General features: G+C 35.2%; 1 protein-coding gene across 1 annotated transcript in view; it reads right to left on the bottom strand.

Annotated features, from left to right (window-relative positions):
- Nucleotides 1-25,071, bottom strand: part of TRDN (triadin) — a 372,809-nt gene that overhangs the window by 97,816 nt on the left and 249,922 nt on the right. The window contains exons 20-21 of the mRNA XM_065888711.1: nucleotides 16,074-16,121; nucleotides 3,178-3,225 (exon numbers count right to left, since the gene is read on the bottom strand). Of these exons, the coding sequence (XP_065744783.1) occupies nucleotides 3,178-3,225; nucleotides 16,074-16,121 (96 nt within the window). The remainder of the gene's footprint in view (nucleotides 1-3,177; nucleotides 3,226-16,073; nucleotides 16,122-25,071) is intronic.

Genomic DNA, 25,071 nt, shown 5'->3' with positions numbered 1-25,071 from the left:
TGCTAGATTGAAATCACTTTGAAGGAAAAATATTAGAAACAAGGAGATGCTGGGACTCCAATCTACAACTCATATCATTAAAGTTAGTTGTCTTGACTGGCCTCCTTCCCTGCCACAGTAAGTAAGAAGTCACTTCCCTAGAGTGACTGCTTTGATCCTCTGGCTAGTAACAAGCAAATACTATGAAAAATTTTCTTCTGAGAGAAAACAAGATTGAAAAAGAGAGAGGGAAATTGGATTTAGGGGGACAGGTCAATTTTGAAAAGTAATACTGAAGAAAAAGTACACTAAAAATGAGAAAATAAATATCAAACAATAAATAAACCAAGCTTAATGAAATGTGATGTACTCTTTCTAGATATAATATACAAATATATAAAGACAAATCTTCATACAGTAGCACGTGTTGTGATGTTTTATCTTTGGCGTTCCTTGGCTCTCACTATAAGGAGAGCAACATGTATTGTGGAAAATATTTGTGTCTCCTGATGCTTCTAGGTAATTGCTTTCTAAACAAGAGAAATCGTTAATGGTGTCTGTGGTGTGTGTGGGTGTGTATGTGTGTGTGTGTGGCTTTAGTGTGGGAAAATTTATAAAGAGTTTCTTAATACTCAAAATTCTGGTCTAGCCAATTTAAGATCTTTATGAGAAGAATAACTAAAAACCACATGATCCATCATGAATTAAAGATAAAATAGAGATACTTTTTTGGACTTTTGCAGAGGTTAGATTAACTAAATTTCTAATTCTTAAACGATATGAGGTCTAGTTCACTAAATTACATAAACATAACATTTATTTCACCTTTCACTATATGAATTTTCCATAATGTAAAGTTTAGCTTAATCGATGTTTCCCAAGTACAATTATAATGCAGACTAAGTTCAGAGGTTCAGTGTACACAGTTTTACATAGATCACACAGTGTATGTGAAATCTACTAAGAATTATGAGTGTCATAGTTTTTCCCTAGTACAAGTCCATAAGTTAAACCTTAAATGAAAATAACTCTTTATAAACTATTTAACTGTACTTCAAAGAATTATGAACTAGTTTTAGATTATTTATACTTCTGAAAATAACTGAAAACTATATAAGGAAGAGAAATACACAATAGTCAAAGCATCATCTTATGTATAAATATTAGAATATTATGATGAAATCTGTAGAATGTAATTGATTTATTATCACATAGATTCCTTGATTTATTAAAATCACAAAATATATATTTTCATATAAATTATTAGTCATAGATATACCATCGCAAAAGTATGCAAGTTATCCAAATACCTTATTTCTTATGATTTAAAAAGAATGAATTATAAAATAATCTAAAGGAGTAAATTCACATCCCTAAGAGCCATCTCCAGTCTCAAAACTATTTGAGGCAACATTATAGAATTAACGAAACTGACACCAACATGAAGGTAAGAACACATAAACAATCTGAGCTTAATCAGTTATATGTTAGGTACTATTATTAATGTGGACATTTTATATTCTAGTCAGTCTTCTCTTAATTTGCTGTGGCTATAAAAACAATCTGCAAATGCTGTAAGATGAGTAACCAATGCCTGTATACTAGCGGGGAGAAAAACTATGAAGCTTAATGAAAGCAAAGTGTTTTGATTCTCATTTATATTAAAGCTGATTTTATAAGGAAAAATGCCTAAGTAAATACTATATACTTAACTAGGAGTTTATATTTTTTCATATCCTTTTACATACGTTTTCTTGTTTGAACTCCACATCTTGTCAGACAGGTAGGTCAGGTATAATTAACTCTATTTTTTAGAGAAGAAATTTAGGCTCAGAACCTTGTCTAAGTCAACAAGTTGAAATTGGGATCTGTGCTCCTAGAGCTCTACTTTATATTTCAGAGACTAAAGTATCCACCTCAAAAAGAAGTTGAGGGCTTCCCTGCTGGCACAGTGGTTGAGAGTCCGCCTGCCGATACAGGGGACACGGGTTCGTGCCCCAGTCTGGGAAGATCCCACATGCCGCAGAGTGGCTGGGCCCGTGAGCCATGGCCACTGAGCCTGCGCGTCCGGAGCCTGTGCTCCGCAAACGGGAGAGGCCACAGCAGTGAGAGGCCCGCATACGGCAAAAAAACAAACAAACAAAAAAAGAAGCTGACAGAAACATTTTATTGAATTCTAAAAGTCCAGGTAGTCCACAGAAGCCAAAATGAATTTGAAAACGTATTCAATGTGATTTAATGTGATTTTTCTTTTGAAAAACCAAAGGAAATAAATCCTTGATGAATTTTTTAACCTTAGTTTACTTATCTGAAATGTGAGGGTTTGAAGGATTTTCTTGATATATATATGTAAAAATATCTAATTTCTGATATTAGGAATTTGTCTCAAATTTAAGAGGAGAAATGATTTTGATTTCATTCTTGACAAAATTATTTCTAGTTCCGATTTCATCTATTTATTATAATAAATAATACATATTATAATATTATAATATATTAAAAGCCAGAGTGGGGGGAACAAAAATTAAAATTATTAGCACTATGAGCTCTGACAGAAGGCCCAACATCACTTCAAACGCTTTTATTCTACTCTGCTGTAGCATTTTTCTCAAGCATATTCTAAAATGATATATTTATTATATAGCTGCATTTAAAAAAAGCATTATTTATGGCATTATGGTTTATAACACTGAAATTTTAGACCTCTTGGGAGAATCAACTGCTGAAGTTGTAATATAAACGCAAGTAATTTACCTGTATTGCTGGTTTTTTGCTTTGTTTTAACATATTACTTTTCAAGCAGTAGAAATTGTTTTTGCATAAACAGAATTGTGTCACCGCTATTCTTTAAACTATGATCAGTCAGGTGGTGTTAAAACCACAAATCAAACAGAAAAAAATGTCTACCAATTGCCCTGGAAGATTTCCTTATTCCCAACAACCTTCAGCATTCCTCTTGATGTAATTAAGCAGTCTGTGGAGCTTTCCTGTTCTGAACACTCAGAGTTTAGTTACACAAAAGAACAAAAACCCAGATTGCCACCTCACATTCTCCCTGGCACAGAAAAACATGCAAGGACAGTGAAAGAGAGCAATCGATTTAAAGGTTATTGTCGTCCGCCTGTCTGAATCCAGTGCTTTCCTCCTCATGTTGTTGTCTTTCTAAAGATAATGTCAACCTCCTTCATTTTTTTTTACCTTGCTCCACTGTCTTGGTTGTTTTCTCTTCCTTCTTTCCAGGTACAGCTGCAAAGCAGAGATAAGGTTTAAATAAAATTCCAGATGTAAATGCTGCTTCTGCTCAAAAAGGCATTTTGTAACTCATTCAATGCCAAAATTTTCTTCTAAACAACCTATTTTAAAGCTTTTTCAATATTTCTCACTTCTTTAAAATCCAACTGAAACCTACTATTATAAATCTATTCTTAAAGAATTAGAGAAAGAAATAATCCCTTGCCCTCTTCTTACTAGTCTTTGCACACTGTTTTCTATCTTATTCTTTTATACTCTGCTTTGATAAACAAGCTTTATGAAGAATTCCGCTTGACAGGATTATGATTAATCGACTTACATTCCAGGTAATTGCTGGAGCCACTTAGCGTCTTGAAAATGTCAACTAGATGCTCCTTAAATTCAAGCTTAATGTTGCTTAATCAACTCAAAGGACAGTGTAGTCATGCTTGAGATTTGCTTAAATATTAAGTGAAGTCATTCCAAATCACAAGTAACCAAAAAAGAAATAAGAATTATCACTTAGGTGCTGTTTCCCATGAACTACTGAGATTTTACTACTCTCGTTGGAGTATTATCTGCTTACCTTGTTATACATCCAAGAAATAGAAATGATTCATACAAAATCAGTGTACTGAAATAACTGATTCAAGTAAGGATCTTCAGAGGACATTAGCAACTATTAGATGAAGGATGAATGGGGAACTGGATATTGCCGTCATACCCAGGTATCACCCCCAAGAGTTGCATGGGGAAAACTGCAACTTGGAAATGAAGAAATGTGATTGTCACCAGCTTAACCCACTGAGGAAACTTAAAGCCACTCATTCACAATAGGACATCCAGAAATTCTGTGCTTCCTCATGACATGCAGTGTGATGTACAACTGTTATCACCTCTGAAGTATTCTTGCCAAAGGAGCCAACTGGAATCAAGTTAAGCCAAAGATTAAGCTTTCAGGTTAATCAAATATATGATATAGAGAACATATTAATAACATTATGAAGAAACAGTTACATAAATCAAGTGTCTACAGAGTAAATGATCATTATCTTTTCAAAAAGTTAATGACATGAACTAGAGACAGAGTAAGGGAAAAAATGGCTTTTTTATATAAAACTTGCTAAATTCACTCAGTTGTAATAGTTCAACTGTATATTCTTTTGAATTTTTCAAGCAGATAATTTCACATGTGAATAGTTTTATTTTTTACTTTTTTATTCTTGTACTGATTAATTCTATTTCTCACCTTATTGCACTGGTTAGAATATCCAGTACAATGCATAACAGAAGTGCTGATAGAAGACATCCTTGTCTTGTTCCAATTCTCAGGGAGAAATCTTTCCATTTTTCTCCATTGAGTATAATTTTTGCTAATGGTTTTTGTATATATCTTATCAGAATAGGGAAGTTTCTTTCTACTATAATATGAAATATATCAAATGCATCTTCTATGATAAGTATAATTTCCCTTTATTCTATTATTCTGATTAATTACATTGAATTTTGAAATTGCAGTCTAGAAATAAAACCAACTTGGTTCCATTTTGTCTTTCTCATATAATATCAGACTAGATCTGCTAATATTTTGTTTAAATCTGTGCCCTTATGTTCACAAGAGAAGTTAACCTGTATGTTTCCTTTCTTTTTTGTTCCTTGCTAGGTTTTTGTATCAAGGTTATTCTAGCTCCATAAAATGAGCTCCATAAAATGTTTCCTCTTTTTCTGTTCCTGGAAGGTTTGGTACAAGATTGGTGTTAACTTTTCCTTAAGTGTTTGAAAAACATTCACCGGTGAAGCCACCTGGTTAGACTTTTCTGTGGTGAAAAATGATAATTTAAGATTCAAAATGTCAATTGTATTAAAATTTTCAAACTCACTGGGAAATATTTCTATTTTTTAATTATCTGTAGAATCTGTAATGATGATTCCTTTTAATTTTCTGATATTAATGTTTTGTGTCTTCTCTTTTTTTCTTAATAAGTTTACATAAGGGTCTATCAGTTTTTTCAGTTTTTATAGAGAATCTAATTTGGATTTATTGCTTTTTCTATTGTACTATTTAATTTCTATAGCTTCTGCATTTACATTTTTTATTTCTCTTTCTTCTTTCTTTGGGTTTCATGAAAATTTTAACATAAATTAAAAATTATTTTCTTCCTAAATGTTTGCTTTTCAGCCTTTCTTCTTTTCTAATGAATATTTTTAATGAGTATAAATTTCAGGTAAACACTGTTTAGGAGCATCTCCAGTTTCAGTGTGATATTTTCATCATAGATTCATTCAACATATTTCCAAAATTCCACTGTCATTTTTTCTTTGGCCCATGGGATATTCAGAGATGATTGCTTATATTTCTTACAGCATCTAGCATTGTTTTGGACCTAGCAAGTGATCGATATATATTTGCTTGGTGATTAAGTGTATTAATTGAAAAATGAGATTTGATAATAAATATTCTGAGTTAGAGAGATCAGTTTTGGTATTAGTATATTTCCTGAAAGAGGAGAGATATTAGGTGTAGCCAATGAAACATGAAAAAGGCAAAGAAGCAGGAAAGCCTTGTGTGTGCCTAGAGGAAGTGAACAAGTGTAGCTGGAGCAGAGGGTTCCCATAGAAGAGATATGAAGTAATCTAAAACTAGATGAGGTCAATTGCATAAGCCCCTGAATTCCAAACTAAAGAGTTAGACTTTATTATAATTACTTTAAGGAGCTAGTAAGGTGTGTGGTACATTAGTCTCCTCTATGAATGCTCTCTCTCAAATCAATGTGAAAATCAAACACTGATAATTTTTAATTATAATAGAGCCTGGGCATATAGCCTTATTCATAATTCTTTTATTCTGAAAACTCAGTATGAATATTGTATAGGAAATATGTATTTTTCAATTATTTTGTTTTAATCTTCTGAAGAGTAAATATCTTTCAGAAAACACTGGATTGTGACTTACACACAAAGACCAAGTTTTTCTACAACAAAGACCAAGTTTTTCTTTTCCAGTGGTGAGTTAATAACTCCTTGCACTTATATTAAGTAGAGGAGGCTAGTCCCCTAAACCAGTTTTTTTTTTAATTCAGAAAAGGTCACTGAAAATACCAATTATCTACACAGAAAACATTTTACGTGAAATGACCCTTTCATTTCTGATTCTGATATAAAATTCATCAAGCCTAATTCTATGGAGAGTAAGTACTAGGAATAAACAGTTCATCTAAGTAAGTGGATTTTCTAATTGCCTGTAATCAAAGGAAGACCTTAATTAAATTCTCCTTCTATGCTATAGGGTACCTGAAACCTCCTTTCATGCTGGAAATAAGAAATTCCATTTGTTCTACATTTGGAGGTGTTTATTTTAGAAAAAAATGTAGATTTGTGCTGTACTCCTTCAGTGACCGCAACTAATATTAAGGAAGCAAAGTAGCTAACATTCTTATAAAATGATGCCTGGATTATGGATAGCCCTGAGATAAACTGTAAGGTGGATAAATTGGTTTTCTATAATTCCAGGGTTTTTTTTTTTTAATTTCTTTATCGCTGTTTAATTTACCTGCAAAGTTCCAGCTTATACCAAACTTCAATCTCACTTTTATTACAAGGATACCAAAAAGATGCTTTCTCAAGTTAAAATGATTGGTTTTAGTATTTATATCTTACCATAATATTATTGCGGTAACACTGATTAATAACATTATATAAGTTCCATATGTACAAGATTATATTTCTACTTCTATATACACTACAGTATGAGCGCCACCAAAAATTTAGTTTCTATCCATCACTATCTCTTTTACTCATTTCACCCTCCCCTGCCCTTTTCCACTACTCTGATCTCTGTATCTACATGTTGGGTTTTGCTTGGTTTGGTTTGTTCATTTATTCTGGTTTTCTGTTTGTTGTTTTTATATTCTACATATGAGTGAAATCATAAGATACTTGTCTTTGTCTGACTTAATTCACTTAGCCTAATACTCTCAAGATCCATTGATGTTGTCATAAATGGCAAGGTTTCATTTTTTATGACTATTATTCCATTGTGTGTGTGTGTGTGTGTGTGTGTGTGTGTACCACATCTTCTTTATCCACTCATCTGTTGATGGGGACTTAGGTTGTTTCCACATCTTGGCTATTGTAAATAATGCTGTGATGAATATAGGGGTGCATGTATCTTCAAATTGGTGTTTCATATTCTTTGTATAAATACCCAGAAGTGGGATAACTGGATCATAGGGTAGCACTAGTTTTCAATTTTTTGAGGAATCTTCATACTGTTTTCCATAGTGGCTACACATAGTGGCTACAATTTTTTGAGGAATCTTCATACTGCTTTCCATCAGCAGTGCATGAGGGTTCCCCTTTCTCCACATCCTCACCAACACTTGTTATTTCTTGCTTTTTTGATAATAGCCATTCTAACAGGCATGAGGTGATATCTCATTGGGGTTTTAATTTTAATTTCCCTAATAATTAGTGATGTTGAACATCTTCTCAAGTACCTGTTGGCCTTCTATATGCCTTCTTTGGAAAATTTCTATTCAGCTCCTCTGCCCATTTATTAACTGGGTTTTCTGGTTTTTTGTTGTTGAGGTGTATGAGTTCTTTATATTTTTTTGATATTAACCCCTAACTGGATATATGATCTGCAAATATCTTCTCACACTCGGTGGTAGGGCAGGTTGCATTGTCATTTTGTTGATGGTTTCCTTTGCTGTTCAGGAGCTTTCTAGTTTGATGAGTCCCATTTATTTGTTTTTTCTTTCGTTTCCCTTGCCTGAGGAGACACATCCTGAAAGATACCGCTATGACTGATGTCAAAGAGCATACTGCCTATATTTTCTTCTACGAGTTTTATGGTTTCTGGTCTTACATTCAAGGCTTTAATCCACTTTGGGTTCATTTTTTTGAGGAAGGTATGAGGCAATGATCTAGTTTCATTTTTTTTGCATGTGGCTCTCCAGGTTTCTTTGCTCCTTTTTTGTAAAATTTTCCACATATGTGTGGGTTTATTTCTCAGCTCTCAATTACATTGCACTGATCTATATATCTGTTTTCTGCCCATACCATGCTGTTTTAATTACTATAACTTTGTAATATAGTTTGAAACCAGTGCATGTGATACTTCCAGCTTTATTCTTTTTTCTTAGGATTGCTTCAGCCATTCAGAATCTTTTGTAGTTCCATATACATTTTACAATTTTTTGTTCTCTGTGAAAAACATCCTTGGGATTTTGGTTGGGATTGCATTGACTCTGTAAATTGATTTAGATAATATGGACATTTTAGCAATGTTCATTCTTCCAATCCATGAGCACAGAATATACTCACTTTTTTTGACTGTCATTTGCTTGGAGTATCATCTTCCATCCCTTTACTTTAGCCTATGTTTATATTTAGAGCTGAGGTGAGTCTCCCAGAGGTAGCACATAGCTAGGTCTTGTTTTTTAATCCATCCATCCACTCTGTGTCTTTTGACTGGTGAATTCAATCCATTGACATTTAGGGTAATTATTTACAGAGGAGGACTTAGTTCTGCCATTTTATCTTTTGTTTTCTGGGTTCCCGCTTTTCCTTGTGTTTCTGTCTGCCATGTGGGTTTGATGGTTTTCTATGATGTTTTGTATCTTCTTTGGATTTCTATCTTTGAGTTTGCTAATTCTCTCTTCCATATCATATTCTCTTTCCCAATGCTTTCTGATGCATTCTTCATCTCATTTATTCAATTCTTCAGCTCCAGAATTTCTGTTTGGCTCCTTTTTAGAGTTTCAATTACTTAAAGTATTCCTTCTGTTCATTAATTTTATTCCTAAGCTCATTGAACTGCCTTTCTGGGCTTTTTTGTAGTTCATTCAGTTTCTTCAATCAGTTAGATTGCAATATTCTGTGACTTTAAGTTTGGTTTCTGGAGAATTATCATTTTCTTTTTGCGATACTGTGTTACTGTGGTTCTTCATGGTGCTTGATGTGTTGTTCCTCTGCCAGTGCGTTTGAAGTACTGAATATCATTCTTGTTTGGGTAAAGCTTTTTTTTTTTTTTTTTAATTCTAAGGATTCTACAGGTTAGAAATTAGTAGGCTTTCTTTTGTTTTCCAGTAGGTGGCACTATAGAACAAGTTTTTGGTTTCTCTCACCTGTGCTGCCTCTGGTTTTATTTGAGAGTCAGCATTTTCTGTCCTCCATCACCTCTATCAGAGGTGTCACCCAGTGCCCTTGTTACTGTTGCTTGTGCCTCTGGGGTAATTGGTACTTTGCTGCTGTTGGTATTGCTGGCACCACCACCTGGGGCATCAGGATGGTGGGTGCTTCTGCCACATCTGGGCTGTCCTGATTTGCAGGCTCCAAGGGGTGGGTGGGGTGCAGTTGGAGTTGCAAGTGCCTCTATATCAGGTATTGTCAGATTTGTGGGCTTCACCACTGCAGGCAGGGAACAGGGGGCTGGAGTCGTGGATGGCTCTGTGTGTGGAAGAACTGGGTCCCAGTTATCTGTGGCCACGGGCACCACTACATTCAGGAGGCTAGAGTCCTATGTATTGCTTCCCTTGCTGCTTTTGGGTTCTCTGGGGCTGCAGGCTTTGCTGCCACAGCCAGGGGACCACGATTGCAGGGACTGCCTCCACTGTTTCCCCAGTTCTACCTCCTCGATGTGTTCCAGTCCATCCACCTTTAGATGTACAGATATGTGGAATTCTCTGGCATTCTGATGGGTTGGGCAGAGGCTTATTGTTGAGTTGTTAATATTTCACAGGTTGTAGACTGAAGGGGAGAGACAAGGAAGCATCTTATCTGCTGTGATGCTGACATCGCTTGCTTCATTCTAGGCTCTTATTTCACTACGTTACCCTCAATTTTCCTTGAGGACTCAATTCTTTCTTTCCCCTTAACATCACTCAACATATGCCCATTAGTTATAGGGGCTTGCCTGGGTAGTGAGGCTTCCATGGAATTGGGGTATGTTAGAATTCTGGTAAGGAGTGGAGAGTGGTAAGGAAATATTGTGCAGTTTGAAATATCACCCATATGACACATACATACTTCTGGTATATACATCTATAGGATTAGCATGACGAACTATTATTTCCAAGGACATAAGAATGTAATGTTACCTGCCCAAGGGTTATTGCCTGGGGATGTCAATGACTGAAACAATGGAATAAATCACTGATTGTGGAAGACAAAGTCTTAAATCTTGGATACATATTCAGGTGGAGAGACAGGAAAGAGAGGCTTCTCATCATTTCTCAGACAATGCTAACAACTCAATCTATTCACAAGGCCATCCTTTCCAGCTATCATTTTCCCTGAATCTTACTTCTAGTAAATTTGGAATTATAAAGAATATGGTATTATTGTAGCATACAAAGTATCTGAAGATGAAACTGGAAAAGGATATAGGAGCCAGATCTTGGAAGACTCTTACATCATTTTAACAAGTTTGGACTTTATTCTATAAAAAACTGGGAAAAAATAGAGTTTTAAATTAAGTGTGTTTTATTCAGTTTTATGACTTTGATAATTTATGTTGAGGGGGTTCTGCTAGGATGAATATTAGTGAAATAAAAATAAATATGTGAGGACAGTGTTTAGATCATTACAGTGGTTCAAGAAAAAGATAATGAAGACTTGAATTAACATGGAAGTCATAGTTATGAATAGGAGGAAGTAAACTCAAGAAATATTTAGGAAACAAAATCAGCAGAACTTGAAGATTCTTTGAATAATCACCTGAAGGCTAGAAAGAGAAAATTAATCACCCTCAGATTTCTAGGGAAGTGGAGGGTGGATTGTGGTTTCACCAATGATAATTAAAAGCAAGCTGGGAAAAGGAAATGAAGAGTATAAGTTAAGACACATTGAATTTAAAGGTGTTTATTTGACATTTGAATATACAAGCCTGAAATTTTCAGGGAAAAGCTCTTTGCCAGAGAAGTCCTGAAATGAAGACACAGAATTGGAGATCTTCAGGATAAAAGGCAGAGTTTCAACCTTGAGAGTGTGCATATCTCACGAAGAGAGGCTATAGAATGAGAAGTTCAGAGGATTAATGATGGAATCTGGGGAACACCAATAATTAAGGGGAAGCAAAGAAAAAACACACAAAGAAGTCAGAAATAAAGCTCAGAGAATATGGTGAGAACTAGGAGACTGTTGTCATGCTCACCCAACAGGAGAGACGCTTAGAGAAAAGACAAAGTGGTAAATGCCACTGAGACATCCAATAATGTGAAGACTGGAATGGTTCCATTGGTTCAGCAATGATAATGTCTTCAGCATTGGCCATATTATCGGAAGCACAGTAGGAACAGAAGCCTCATCTTTGTGGGAGATAAGAAGCAGTGTTAACACTCCAACATCCAGAAGACCGGCTAAGATACAGAGGAGAGAAAATAGTAGAGAGAAATACGGGAATCTAGAAAAAAGTAATTTTAAACTGAGAATAATATTTCCAAAATTAGGAATAAAGTCAATAAGGAGAGGGCTTCCCTGGTGGCACAGTGGTTGAGAGTCCACCTGCCGATGCAGGGAACACGGGTTCGTGCCCCGGTCCAGGATGATACCACATGCAGCGGAGCGGCTGGGCCCATGAGCCATGGCCGCTGAGCCTGCGCGTCCAGAGCCTGTGCTCCGCAAAGGGAGAGGTCACAACAGTGAGAGGCCCGCGTACCGCCAAAAAAAAAAAAAAAAAGTCAATAAGGAGAAAGAACATAATGCCACCAAATAGCATGAATGACTGATCAAGAAGGACCCAAATGGAGAGACTGGTCTTGAAGAGGAGGATAAACACTTTACCTCGGAGATTAAAATAGAAATGGATATAGACTAAACAAGAACCTCAAGCTACTATCCTATTTATCGTTTTATTCCTAACCAATATTCTTCAGCATCAGTGCCTGTATCTTTCACTTCATCATCCCTCAATCAATTTGTCATCATTTAGCTTTTTGTTGTGCCACTCCCCAGAAAATTCTCTTTTGAACATCATTAATAATTATCTAGTTGACAAATCCAGTGACTTGGTGACAACCACCTCGTCATTGAAAGTGTTTATTTTCCTTGGTTACTATGAAATTATAACAATTACATTTTTTTAACCTCTGATCTTTCTAGTCACTATTTTCTGCTTTTTCTCTTTGACTCTCCTTGCTTTTCTTCCTGCAAATGTTCGCTTCTAGCATTCCATCCCAGACGTGTCCTCTCTCGAGAACAGAGAACATCCCAGACCTGTCCTCTCTCGAGAACAGAATCCATGAAAAGCTCATGGCTTCTTACTGTTTCCACCATTAACCCACACAGAGGACACCCACAGATATATCTCCAGTTTTGTCACTCTCTGGAGCTCTAGTTTGACATTTAGAGCCACCTACTTGCTACTTGCATGTGCCACAGTACTATAATTTAAATATGTCTAAAATTAATCTTGTCTTCTCTCACCAAGCTATTTTTATCTTTCTTTTTCATTTTTATGATAAATACCAACAATATTCTTCTAGCACCCAGTCTGAAAACTTATTATTGTCATTAAATAATTTCTGACTTTTCCTCTTCCAAAGTTGGTCGATTGTCAAATTCCACTGAATCTACTTTATAATAGTGCTTATAAAATATCCCTTCTTTCCAATCTCATAACTAATATCAGGTCCTAATGCACGTTGCCTACAATATTGCCAAAGCTTCCTAACTATCCTGCCCTTTCCTAAAGCAAATACCTGAGTGTTATTTCCTATACTTACATTTTTCATTGACTCCCTATTGCCCATGCAGTAGAGTCCAATTTTAAAATCAGGCCCCTTTACTGAATTATTAGCACAGGTTGTACTAATTCATACTGTGTTTTCGAGACTCTTGTTATTCCTCATACACATCCTGCAATTTCCCGCCACTTTGCCTTCCTCTGTTACCTATGCCCAAGATACCCTTCCAACTAATTATTATATAACAAAATTCTATCCGTTATTTAAGGCTTGACTCTAAAGTCATCTTGTATAATAAATGTTTTGCTTTTCCTCAGGTAAGAATAATTTTTAAACTCCTACGGCTCTTTATCTGTATTTATCTCTTTACCCTGTTGGCTTTCAAACATGAACTATGATAATATGGAAAACCTTTAGCTGATAGCAAAAACTAAGGTCCAAACAACTCAGGGACTCAATAAAGATTCATATTTTTCCCTGTCTTTAATTGCTCAAGAATAGTATTAACATCTGAATACTTCCTTAAGTTTTCACATAGTATGTGATCCATAAATATATGTTGAATGAAAGTGAAAATGATTTGAAAGCTGCAAACCAAATATAAAACAGTAAGAGGATTATCATATTGATGATTAAATACTATATATCTCCAAAGAAAATACGACTTAAAAGCAGGCTTAAGATCAAATAATTATACTAGATATAAATTGGCACACTGTAATTCAAATATTAAATTATCTTTTAACTTTGAAAATTTTTAAACAATCAGAAAATCAGTAATTTCCACTTAACATTGCACACATGGTTCCTAATTCAAGCCTCAGTGTAGAACAACGATTTCCAGTATCTTAAAAACAAATAAAGAAAACCCAAATCACTATCTTATTCTACTTACTTAAAAGGGACTAAAAGGTGGACATCTTGTAACATATACTGAGTTTTGTGGAGATTAGGGACTGGTTACTAAATGTATGATGAAGTAATATATATTTTCATGTGTGATTGATTGTCAGTGAGGAGGAGGAGAAATGAAAACTACTTGACAAATGAGAAGCGTCTCCTTTGACTTTTATATGTAACTTGTCAAATTGGTAAAGCTCTACCTGAGTTTCAAAATATTTATGATGGCTTTGGAAGGAACACTTGTTTCTGTTCATTCTACAGTTGAGAGGAAATCTAATATGCAGAGTCATATTTAAATTAATGATTGAGGTATGAGATCTAAGACAAACTAGAGTCAAAGTAATTAATGCCAATAGTTTAATTTCATAAAACGTTATTTCTCTCCTTATATTTCACTCTAAGCCTAGCAATCAGGTCTACTTAATCCCAACCAATATGTCTGGCCTTACTCTAAACTCAGAGACCATTCTTGGTTGAATATTCCAGTGAATTCACTAACTGATGATTCAATATCAATTCAGTATCTCTGCTCACTCCAATTTGACTTGATTAAACTCCAAATTATGTGTGCTTGTATTTCTGCCCTAATATCTAGGCTCCAAGTGATTCAGAGTCTGTGCATGGGTCACTTACTGGTTATTGAATCTTTCCTTTTTAACTCTGTCTCCAGACCGTCTTCACAATCAAGGATTCCCTGAGGCTCAGTATCTGAAATCTAATTTCAGATGAAACCCATATACTGCTGTTTGGACATCCACTGGTCTCACCCATGGCTGAAGATCTTCAACACAATTTTATCTCACTTTTGTTCTTGCTTTCAACACATATAGATGTCCTGACCTTACATTCACTTACTGGATCCATATACCCTGTATCCATGCCTAGATTATGACTTCCTCTGAATCTATATTTAGACTCTTAGTCTTGTCATTGATACCATGGCATTATCCATCCTGAAGCACCCAAGTTTTACCCACACATTCCATTTAATGTTGACAAGAAAAGTTGATTTCAAAATAAGACACCATAAAAGAATGAGATATATTAATATGGACTTCCAATAAATTCATGGCTCTGCTACTTACGGAAAAACTGATACCTAGTAAAAGATGTCAATGAAACATGTATCATGATAACTTACCTCAAAAATGACATAACACATATATTACATTACTAAGAAAAGAACTATCTAGGAGACAGGTTTTATTCCTATCTACTATAAATTCAGAATAATAAATAGAGCTGTATTTGAAAAAGGGAAGCAATTAATCTCAATAATTCAATTGCTTCTAATTAAGTATTATCTTATAGTAGTTTATATTTTCCTTTAGGTATCATTTAATTTTTTTGTCTTTCATTAGACATACATGTGTACTAATTTATGCATTAATTTATATAACTAATGTATATTAATTTATATTTTAATTTATTAACTAATATATAAATTTATATCCATGTATTCATTTGTATCCATATATATGTTGCTTGGGATTGAGAATGTGGATATGTATCATGTATATTTTATAACTCCCTATAGTCCTGATATATATTCTCTTATAGAGCATATGCAATAAAGGATTTTTTAAGGAGAAAAATGTTATGCCATTTCAGTGGCATGTATGTGAAAGGGTACTCCTGTTGTGTGTGTGTGTGTGTGTGTGTGTGTGTGTATGTTGAGGATAGGGTTGTTAAACTGTATCTTGAGATTCTTCCAAAGACATTGAATACATTACTGATTTCATTTCTATGTGTAAAACAGAATCACAAATTTCAAAATTGTTCCAGTTTGTTTTGAATAGAGAATATGTAAATGTTTCATCATATTGAATATTTTTAACATGTATTAATGTTCTTAAAGATATTCTTTAGAGCGTCTACTGAGAGGAGTCAATATTCACATAATAGTTGCTTCTGATTAGATATGACAAGAGGCATAGCTTTGAAAACTTAAATTTAAACTTAAATTTGATACTATTCTTGCACAAAGCAAACACTGTTCATGGAAGTTCTATTAGTCAAAGTTTCGTTTGCTCAAACGCTAACCTTATATATCAGTATATTGAATATGAATGCTCTCCAGATGACTGGGATCCCATTGAGCTCACACAGCAGCATTTCTTCAATTTTTCAAAAACTAAAAGTGGGTTTCCATATCAGTGAAATAGTAAAATCAATAAACAGAGCTCTTCTTAAGCACTAAACAATACATTGAGTTAGAAACCTTAGCATAAAGAAGTTACGGTCATGACATCTTTTTCTTTAAGCTGCACTTACCTTTTTTAGTTGAGGCAGCACCAACCTCTTCTTTGGCTCGTTCAGTTTCTGTAAATTCAGAGATTGAAAATGAGAAACGGATATCAGACACGTGAGGTCAATATCTTATAGTATTCTAAGTCAGACAAGACTAAAACTGCCCAAAGGATAAAACGCATGTGGCATCTGAGAGCAAAGCAAGCAGCAGAGAAAACCATGCTAGAATAAGCTTGACATTTTTTGTAACTAATGAACTTCCTTAAATAACAATGCAGAAATTCTCTTTCAAGATACAATTCTGGTGGTACTAAATTTTATGCTTATATAAGTAGTGACCATAAAAAAGGTGACTTATTCCACAGAATTACACTGGAATACTAATTTATTAGTTTATAGTCAAATCTTAAATGATGCATAAATTGTGGGGAAGAGCACTTGAAAGGCCTTCTTTGTTTAGCCTTTAACTATGGGGATGGCAAGCCATAATTGACCTCAATTTGCTTTATATTATAAAATATTAGCCATAATGTTACAGGAAATTCCATTTGAATAGTACTTTGAAGAGAGAGAAAAAGAAAAAAATTTAAAAAGGCCAAAATGGCTTCTTGGAGTTTCTCTGAATATCTAGTGTGGAAGAGAGGAAGACAGGAGAGCTCTTCCAAAAGTACAATCTGAAATGCTGGTCCTATTGCAAAATGTTAGACCTCAAATCAAGGCTAATTAAAGTGGAAGTTTCTTTGATCCATACGAAAATTAGAAAATGACAATAAGCTGGTAAATTTTTACAAAGTTTATTTACTCATTTTATTAACTTTTGATTATTCAAGGCTGTTGCCCTTGGACATCTATATTTGTATTTTTAGTTTTATTCTTACTAGTACATGTGTATAATCCCTGTTACTCATATGCACTCACTCAGCAGCTGAGGCTCTAGGAACAACCAGTAAACAGGGGTCTTCATGCCCCCTTATCCTCCCTGTGCCATAGACCTTGGGCTGTGAGAGAGATCAGATGTCAGGAGACCTTCACATCACTTTCAGGTTTTAATTTCACAATATTAGATACCACAAGCTTCACCATTTGAGCCCAGGCAAGAAGTCATGTAAATAAGATTTCTTCAGGCTGTTTCAAGACCCGGAGCTCCAGGACTAAGCAGATCCCTGGCTATTATATAGCTTTGAGGAGACTTTAGACCAGTGGTTCTCAAAATTGGCATGCATCAGAGTCACTCAGGAGGGCTGTTAAAACACAGATATGGGCCTGATTCAGTAGGTCTGGGGCATGTCCTAAGAATTTACATTTCTAGCCAGTTCCCAGGTGATGCTTATGCTGCTGGTCTTGGCCATATTTTGGAAACTAATTACCACACGTCCCCTAATACACAATCAGGACTAATGTCCCTGAAATTCCCAACTCTGTTCACCTCAGATACTACCATGAGCCTAGGCTTCCAGCAGAAAACAGTCTATATGGCTTCGTATTTCTCCTAAAAACAGACTCTTTTCCAAAGTCCTTCCACTGAGTCATGTCTATCATAGCACACATCCCTAAATGCTCAGCCTCTTCTCAAAATGTGCACTTGACTTTTTTCCTTTAACCAAACTAGTTCCCTAAGGACACTACATCCCCTACAAATGGTTTTCCAAAATAGAGACAGTTTATTTTTCCTCTATATACCAAAGGGTCTGGAAATGATGTATATTTACTTCTTTTTAACTAAATTAATAAATGATGTTTATGACTTCTCCTTACTTCTTATTACTTCTGATGGATTGTTATCTCCTTGCTTCCTCCAAATCTCAGTTCTTTTGAAGTCCACAGTACCAGGTTGCACCGGCTCTGTCTTGCTCTATTGCTGCCATTAACCAGCATTATGCCTGTGTCCCATTAATTATTGAATATTTCTATACATAGTTATCTGCTCCACTATTACTACTGTGATTTTTCATTAGGAAACACTCTCAACCCAGGCTTCACACTAGACTAAGCTGGGGAGTTTTTATAAGCCTGTGAGATTCAGACATAGTAGATCTGGGGAGGACTACAGAGCTTTGAGATTCTGAGTTAATGAGTCTGGGATAAGGTAGGCCTGGCTATTTGTCTATTTGTAAGCTTGTCAAGATACTCTATTATTTAACCAGGATTGGGAGTCACTTATAGACACAGTTTATACGACCATGGGATCTCTCATTTCCTTGACCTTCTCACTTTTGAAAACTGGAGATCCCACTTCTCTGATCACTACCAAGAAAAAGTATCTTGGACTTTTTCTTTGCTGCCAAGACTTTGATTTCAAAACTCCTATTCCCTGGCACCACTCTTCCTGTTATATAGTTCACTCACTCAAGAACCTCCTCTAAGTAGTTTCTGACCCCATCAATACTTTCATTCCTTTGACCTTACCAGTTTCTCCATGCTCCAGATCTCCCTTATGTCCTCACTTTTCTTCTTTCAAGCTTATATTTAAATAAACCATGGTTAAATCATTCACTTATTGTTTGTTTCCATAGTCATCTGGTATATTAAGTTTCTAGGGCAGCCTTTAAGTTATTAGGTGGCTAAAAACAACAGAAATTTATTCTTTCACAGTTCTGGAGGCTAGAAGTCCAGCATTAAAGTGTTGCCAAGGCCCTCTGAAACTTGCTCTGAAGGCTCTTGGGAAGAATCCTTCCTTGCCTCTTCCTAGCTTCTGTTGGTTGCCAGCAATCTTTGGCATTCCTTGACTTGTAGCTGCATCACTCCAATTTGTCCCATTATGTTCATACGGCTGCCTTCCTTCTGAATGTGTCTGTGTCTCTAAATCTCCCTCTCCTTAAAAGGGCATCAGTCATTGGATTTAGCGCCCATTCTAATCCAGTATAGCCTAATCTTACCATGATTACACCACTAAAGACCATTTTTTGAAATAAGCTTGCATTCACAGGTACTGTACTAGTTAGGATTTCAACATATCTTTTGAGGGGATGCAATTCTATCCACTACATGTGCCAAAACACCAAACCTACTCTATGCCTGCCACCTGAGCCGCCATCCAAACTGCAGGAAGGCCCCCATCTGCTGCAGATCTGACTTCAAATGTCTAGTCACAGTGTATAACAGAGTGCCCAGCACTGATCAGCAATACTACCACAGACCTAGCGAAGTTACTTTCTCATTTTTCTAGACAAGTGGTTCATGAATACCCCTCCTTTCTCAAACTTCCAACAACCTGTAACATAAAAGCAAGTTGCTGTTGGGATCTTCATAGAGAAAGTAGAAGCAGACTAGGCCATCTCATCTTTTCACCACCTCACCAGCACATACCAGCACCATTCGTCTTCTTTCCAGACCCATAGGATCATCATTCCCTATTTCATACCAATTCCTCCAAATGTGCCCTGCATCCCAACTCCTTTTGCATAGACAATGACGTTACTCTTGCAAGTACTGCCTCTCTCTGCTACTTCATCTGCTTTCCACTTCACTGATGCTTTCACATCAGCTCAGAAACACACAAAAAATGTCACCGTTTATAACTTCAGACCACCACGGCCTTCACTCCTACGTGTCCCCTACCTCAACTACCTCATCTCTCTGTGGTCCACCATGGTCTCCTGAGAGCTGCTATGCTAAGTGTCACCACTTCTATCTTCTCATTCTCTATTTTTTAAGATTGTTTAATTGTGAAAGATATAATATAAATGAAAGGCATAAAGGTGTATAACATATGTGATAGCATATGTGCATATTTTAATGAATGACAATAAAAAATGCACATCTTTGTAACCCCCTGTAAACTTAATAAAATATCACCAAAGACTCTGAAACCTCTTACTTGTCATATTATCACTGCATACCTCTCTCTTCATCTCAGAATTATCACTGTCCTATATTTTGTATTAATAATTTCTTTATTTTCCTGTACATTTATTATTACATGAATTTATCTCTAAACAAAGCTAAGGCCATTTTTTACAGATTGAATTATATTGTTTAGTGATATAACTGTATAAATTGACTTATATTTTTTAATTCTTTTTTTTTTTTTCTGGTACGCAGGCCTCTCACTGTTGTGGCCTCTCCCGTTGCGGAGCACAGGCTCCGGACGCGCAGGCTCAGCGGCCATGGCTCACGGGCCCAGCCGCTCCGCGGCATGTGGGATCTTCCCGGACCGGGGCACAAACCCGTGTCCCCTGCATCGGCAGGCAGACTCTCAACCGCTGCGCCACCAGGGAAGCCCCCCAGTACTTTTTAATTCTTATAATTTGCTTCCTTTAAAACGTGTGCTGAGACTCAGTGTTAAAATTGTTTAACAAGATGGCCATTAGACTTGGGTAGCTTTAGCGCCTTTGGTGGTCTACCTAAACAAACCAAAGCCAGAGTCAACTAGATTTATCTCAAATCTGAGTGGTACTCAAAAGCAATTATCATAAGCTAAACAAACTAAATTATTTAGTTATTTAGCCAAATAACTAATTTTCCCACATAAGACAATATATGTTATAGTCAGTTAAATATATATTTTTGCTTTGCTTCGATGTATTCTCTATAAAACCCTTTGCCCTACCCCCCCAATGGTGGAGTGCCCCTCATCATTTATCGGTTTTGTCACTGCCCTATTTGATTCATTGTTTACTTAAACAAATTGCTTAACTTTTTATACAAGCCACGTTGATATGAGGAACTGTAGTTGATTGATTTAACTGCTGTATAGTATTCCAGTTATAAGTATTCTACAAATTATGTATCCAGTTTCCTGCCAATGGACACTAGGTCATGTCCTGTATGTGTTATTATAAAACAACGCTGCTATGAATATTCCTGTATATGAATCCTGGTGCAATGTGCAAGAATTTTCTTAGAAGTGAAATTGCTAGGACATAGCATGTGTCTCTGTTTAACTTCACTAGATAAAAGCCATATTTTTCCCCCAAATTTTACACTCACACTAACACTGTATGTGAGAGTTTCTATTGCTTCATATCATCACCATCACCAGAATGAACATTTTTCTCCATTTTTCGTCAATTTGATATATGTAAAATAGTATTGTGGTTTTAAGTACATTTTCATTATTACTAAGAGGTTAAATATTTTTGATATGTCTATAGGCAATTTGTGTCTCGTTTTGTTTTCTTTTTGATCCTAACATATCTTTTGCTCATTTTTTCTATGCATTAGTCTATCAAGTTCTTTCTCTTTTTGTTTTTTATTTTTAGAGTTATTTATTTTTCATTACTAACCTCTAGTTACTTATATATGCTACAAATACCTTTTCCAAAACTGTAACTTGTCTTTTATCTTTATGGCATCTATGGATGAGTTTTAAATTTTACTGTAATCATTTTAGTACATTAGATTTTTTATTTACAGCTTGAGTTTATATATATAATTTTTGTGATCCAACCATACTTCAAGAAAATATATACATATATCTTCCTATACTTTTTTCTTTAAATTAATGGCTTGTTTTATTTTTAAGTCCCTGAACCATCTGGAGTTGATAGTTTGGAATTGTACAAAGTAGGAATAAATTACATTTTTTAAAATTTTGGCAATGAATACCAACTACATCAGCAACATTTTAAGATAATCTCTCTATTCTCTAATTATTGAAATGGCTACTTTTTCTTATATCAGATCTTTGTTCAAGTGGAATCATTTTAGGTCTCTTTTTGTTCCTGTTTGTCCTATTGGAAAACTTGTTTAGATCTGCACCAATACCATGCTCCCTTGAAAACACAGTATCATGACACTGTTTTATTAATAAGACTCAGGTCACAAAGTACTTGTCTCAATAGTCATACTTCATACTTATTTTGCTGTACTCATTATTATACTTTCACAATATTAAAATTTATTCCTGATTTTCTATTTGAAATTCTCTCCTCCTCCTCTCTACTTCCTAATGTCTAAACTAAACTCAGATTCTACTTCTGCAAGTTCTCATCTATATAGCTTGGATCTCTTTGAACCAAACTTGATAAATGTTCTTAAGCTCCAAACCATGACATTTTTCCAATTCTGTGCTGGCACTCAGGACACCAACCTTGGCTCTATACGTGGGATTGAACAAGAAGCACATCTTGGCCTAACATCTAAGTCAGTCCCAGGTTTCTCACAGTCTAGTTTTCCTGGCACTTAAACCTCCCCAAACCATCCCCTGGCATTGTATCAGTACTATTTTGAGTTCATTCAGTTAGCATCATCTGTGATTTGGGTAGTGATCATACAATTTATTATCCAAACTAAGCAGGTGAAAGAAGGTGTTAGTAATAATTATTCCAGAATAACATGAATAAACCCAGATTGCCCTAAACAACTGAGATACCTGTCATATATATCATCCAACCTGTGGTCTAGACACACACCCCTGATATCAGATCTACTAGTTCAGGCCCACAGATCTTTCCCCCCAGCAATTTCCATGACAGAATATTTAAACTATGTCCCAAAAGCCATGCCACTTTCTAACTAACATAAGCTGTCCCCAAACAGTCTTCTAACATCATAAAACTAAATAAATCCAAAGGGATTTTATTTTTAAATTCTGCATACTGGCTTCTCCTGAATGATCTGACATATATTACTAGATCAAGAGATAGATATGTGACTCACAAATTTAGGTATTGAAATGTAGTTAAGGTGATAAGCAGAGTCAGGCTTGGTGGCTGAGCATACCACAAAAATCTAGTGTAGTGTTAAAACCAAGGAATGAAAAATGCCTGATCGTTGTCATTTAATTCAAATTTAGGCCCACAATTAAAAATAACTAAACTTTGGCCCCTGACCTGGTCTTTGGTGTCTTTCACACTCAGAATTCAAACTGACCACAGGCTGGTCAAACATGCACATGGAATACATGATCAAAGCCCTATGGTCCTCGATATGAGGAACGAAGTAATGTATAGTAGTGCTTCCCAAGGTTTTGAGGAATACTGGTCCTTGAAGTGTTCTTTGGAAAAAAGAGGGTGATGTGGTCAAATATATTTGCTAAGCATTGTCTACTACATTCCCTCTTGATTCACCAAGAGGAGTGTTAAAGATCTGAAATGCCCATGAGTCTTGGTTCTCCTCCTCCTTGGAAATGACTAATCATATCATCAACCCCTCTGTCTCTATCCAATGTGGCGGTGGGGGTGAGGGAGTGTGTGTGCAGTGGACTGCAGGGAGAACTGGGTTTGTTGAGGCATTTCTGTACAGAGGATGATATAAAGGAATCTGTGTTGACTTGTGGAAATAGTAAACCTAGATTTGGCATCTCTGTTGGTCAAAGGTACTCTTCCTCCATCCACATAATCCCTGACAAATAACTTTACATGTGGAGGCATTAAGTGCCCCTCTGTAGTGCTTGCTACATCATTGAACATGAAGGGCTTCCCTTTTCTTCAAGCTCATGGTACCATGAGAACATCCACCCTGTACTGATACAGTTCCCAAACTAGTCTGTGTCCTCTAGTGTCTTTCTTACAGTGATTCTGGTTTCTTAAGACCTAGAGCAAACAGTTCCACACCACAAATTCAATTCACATTCTTGTTATCTCCTTTAATTGAGTGCTAAAGACAAATTACCTTTTACTTTTTCCATGGACTTGCTCTAGTCCTGTCAATTTTACCTATCCTTTTTAATTCAATACCATGAAATTGTATCACATAAATACTTAATTTATGTTAATTAAACTATACATCTCACTCTCGCATTTGCTCTCATAATTTAAGATAATGTAAAATCATATCCTAAATATTCAGGTTATACACACAAAACTATGTGTCCTTACTATGTGGGTGACAGAAGGAATTTTCAAGAGTATTTGTAATGATATGTCTTAGGCATTAACTTTATAAATAGCTCACTGTATATAAAAGCTATGTAAATATTCTTCTGTTGTATGATTTCAAGACCCCCCCAAAAAAACGACTAGTTCTTATTTGGGGAAATGGATGGTCACATTGCTAGCAGAGATTTTAAACAATTTATGAATTATCTCTAACTTTTGTACTGGGAGATAATGCCCATGTCAAGTCCAAATCGTTCAACTATACAAGGAGTTGAATATTAATTCTTTTGAAACCTTTATACTGGGTCTAAGATGATTTGGCAACCTAAATTTGTTAATTTCCTGCAAAAGATGCTGATCTCTTCAAAACATGATTGGATAGTGTTTCATAGATAGCAGAACTTACAGGGTTTTTTTTTTATTGCAAATGAATATTTTTATCTAAATGTCACATTTTTCTAGGAAGAAAATTTTCATTTTCAGAGTAATCTTCAATCTAGAGTCCTCTACCAGTTCTGCAAAATTATCAGTTTTGTTTTATATATTTTCTTGATTATGCATTTCGACAGACTAAGTATTAGCATACTAAATACTCTGTAATATGAAGTTCTAATCAGCTTATATTCAACTAAAAATTGTCATGAAAATATAACTGGAATTTTAGATTCATGTTACACCTTTCCTTAAGGTCTGCAATGTCTATGTAAACATTTCCAACTGCAATTTTTTAAAAAATACACCAAGCTACTCAATATTATATTTTCCAATTTTTTTCTGATATATTCACCAATGATATACCCTGTCTCAAAAACCTGACAATAAATAAAACATGCATTTGTTTTTTGTATTAGTACCATCATTGATACTTATGCAACCCTAAATCAAAAGGAAAATATAAACATATTTACATAATGCACAGAAATGAGGTTTGATCTTAAATCTTATATACAAAGCTTAGAGAAGCTAAAAGAATATTTTTTCTAAACTCAAATATACGCCATTACGCCTAAATTTTCATGAATGGCCATCTGTTAGATACGTTATTGAATTGAGAAATACCAACAAAGAAAAAAGCATTTATCCTTTAGCGTATTGTCAAAGCCACTATTGATGCAAATGCCATGGTATACTATAGTTGTCAGTCAATATTTATTCTAAATCTGAGGATAGAAGCCTTAAAAGAAAATTGTGATATTGCAAGAGCAGTACTTAATAAAATTGTTGGGAGTTTCCTTTTCATTAAAGACACAATAACTTTCATA

The sequence above is a fragment of the Phocoena phocoena genome, chromosome 12 (genome assembly GCF_963924675.1).
Source record: "Phocoena phocoena chromosome 12, mPhoPho1.1, whole genome shotgun sequence".
Lineage (NCBI taxonomy): Eukaryota > Metazoa > Chordata > Mammalia > Artiodactyla > Phocoenidae > Phocoena > Phocoena phocoena.
Note: the sequence above shows the minus strand (reverse complement) of the source record. Positions and strands in the feature narration are given on the sequence as shown.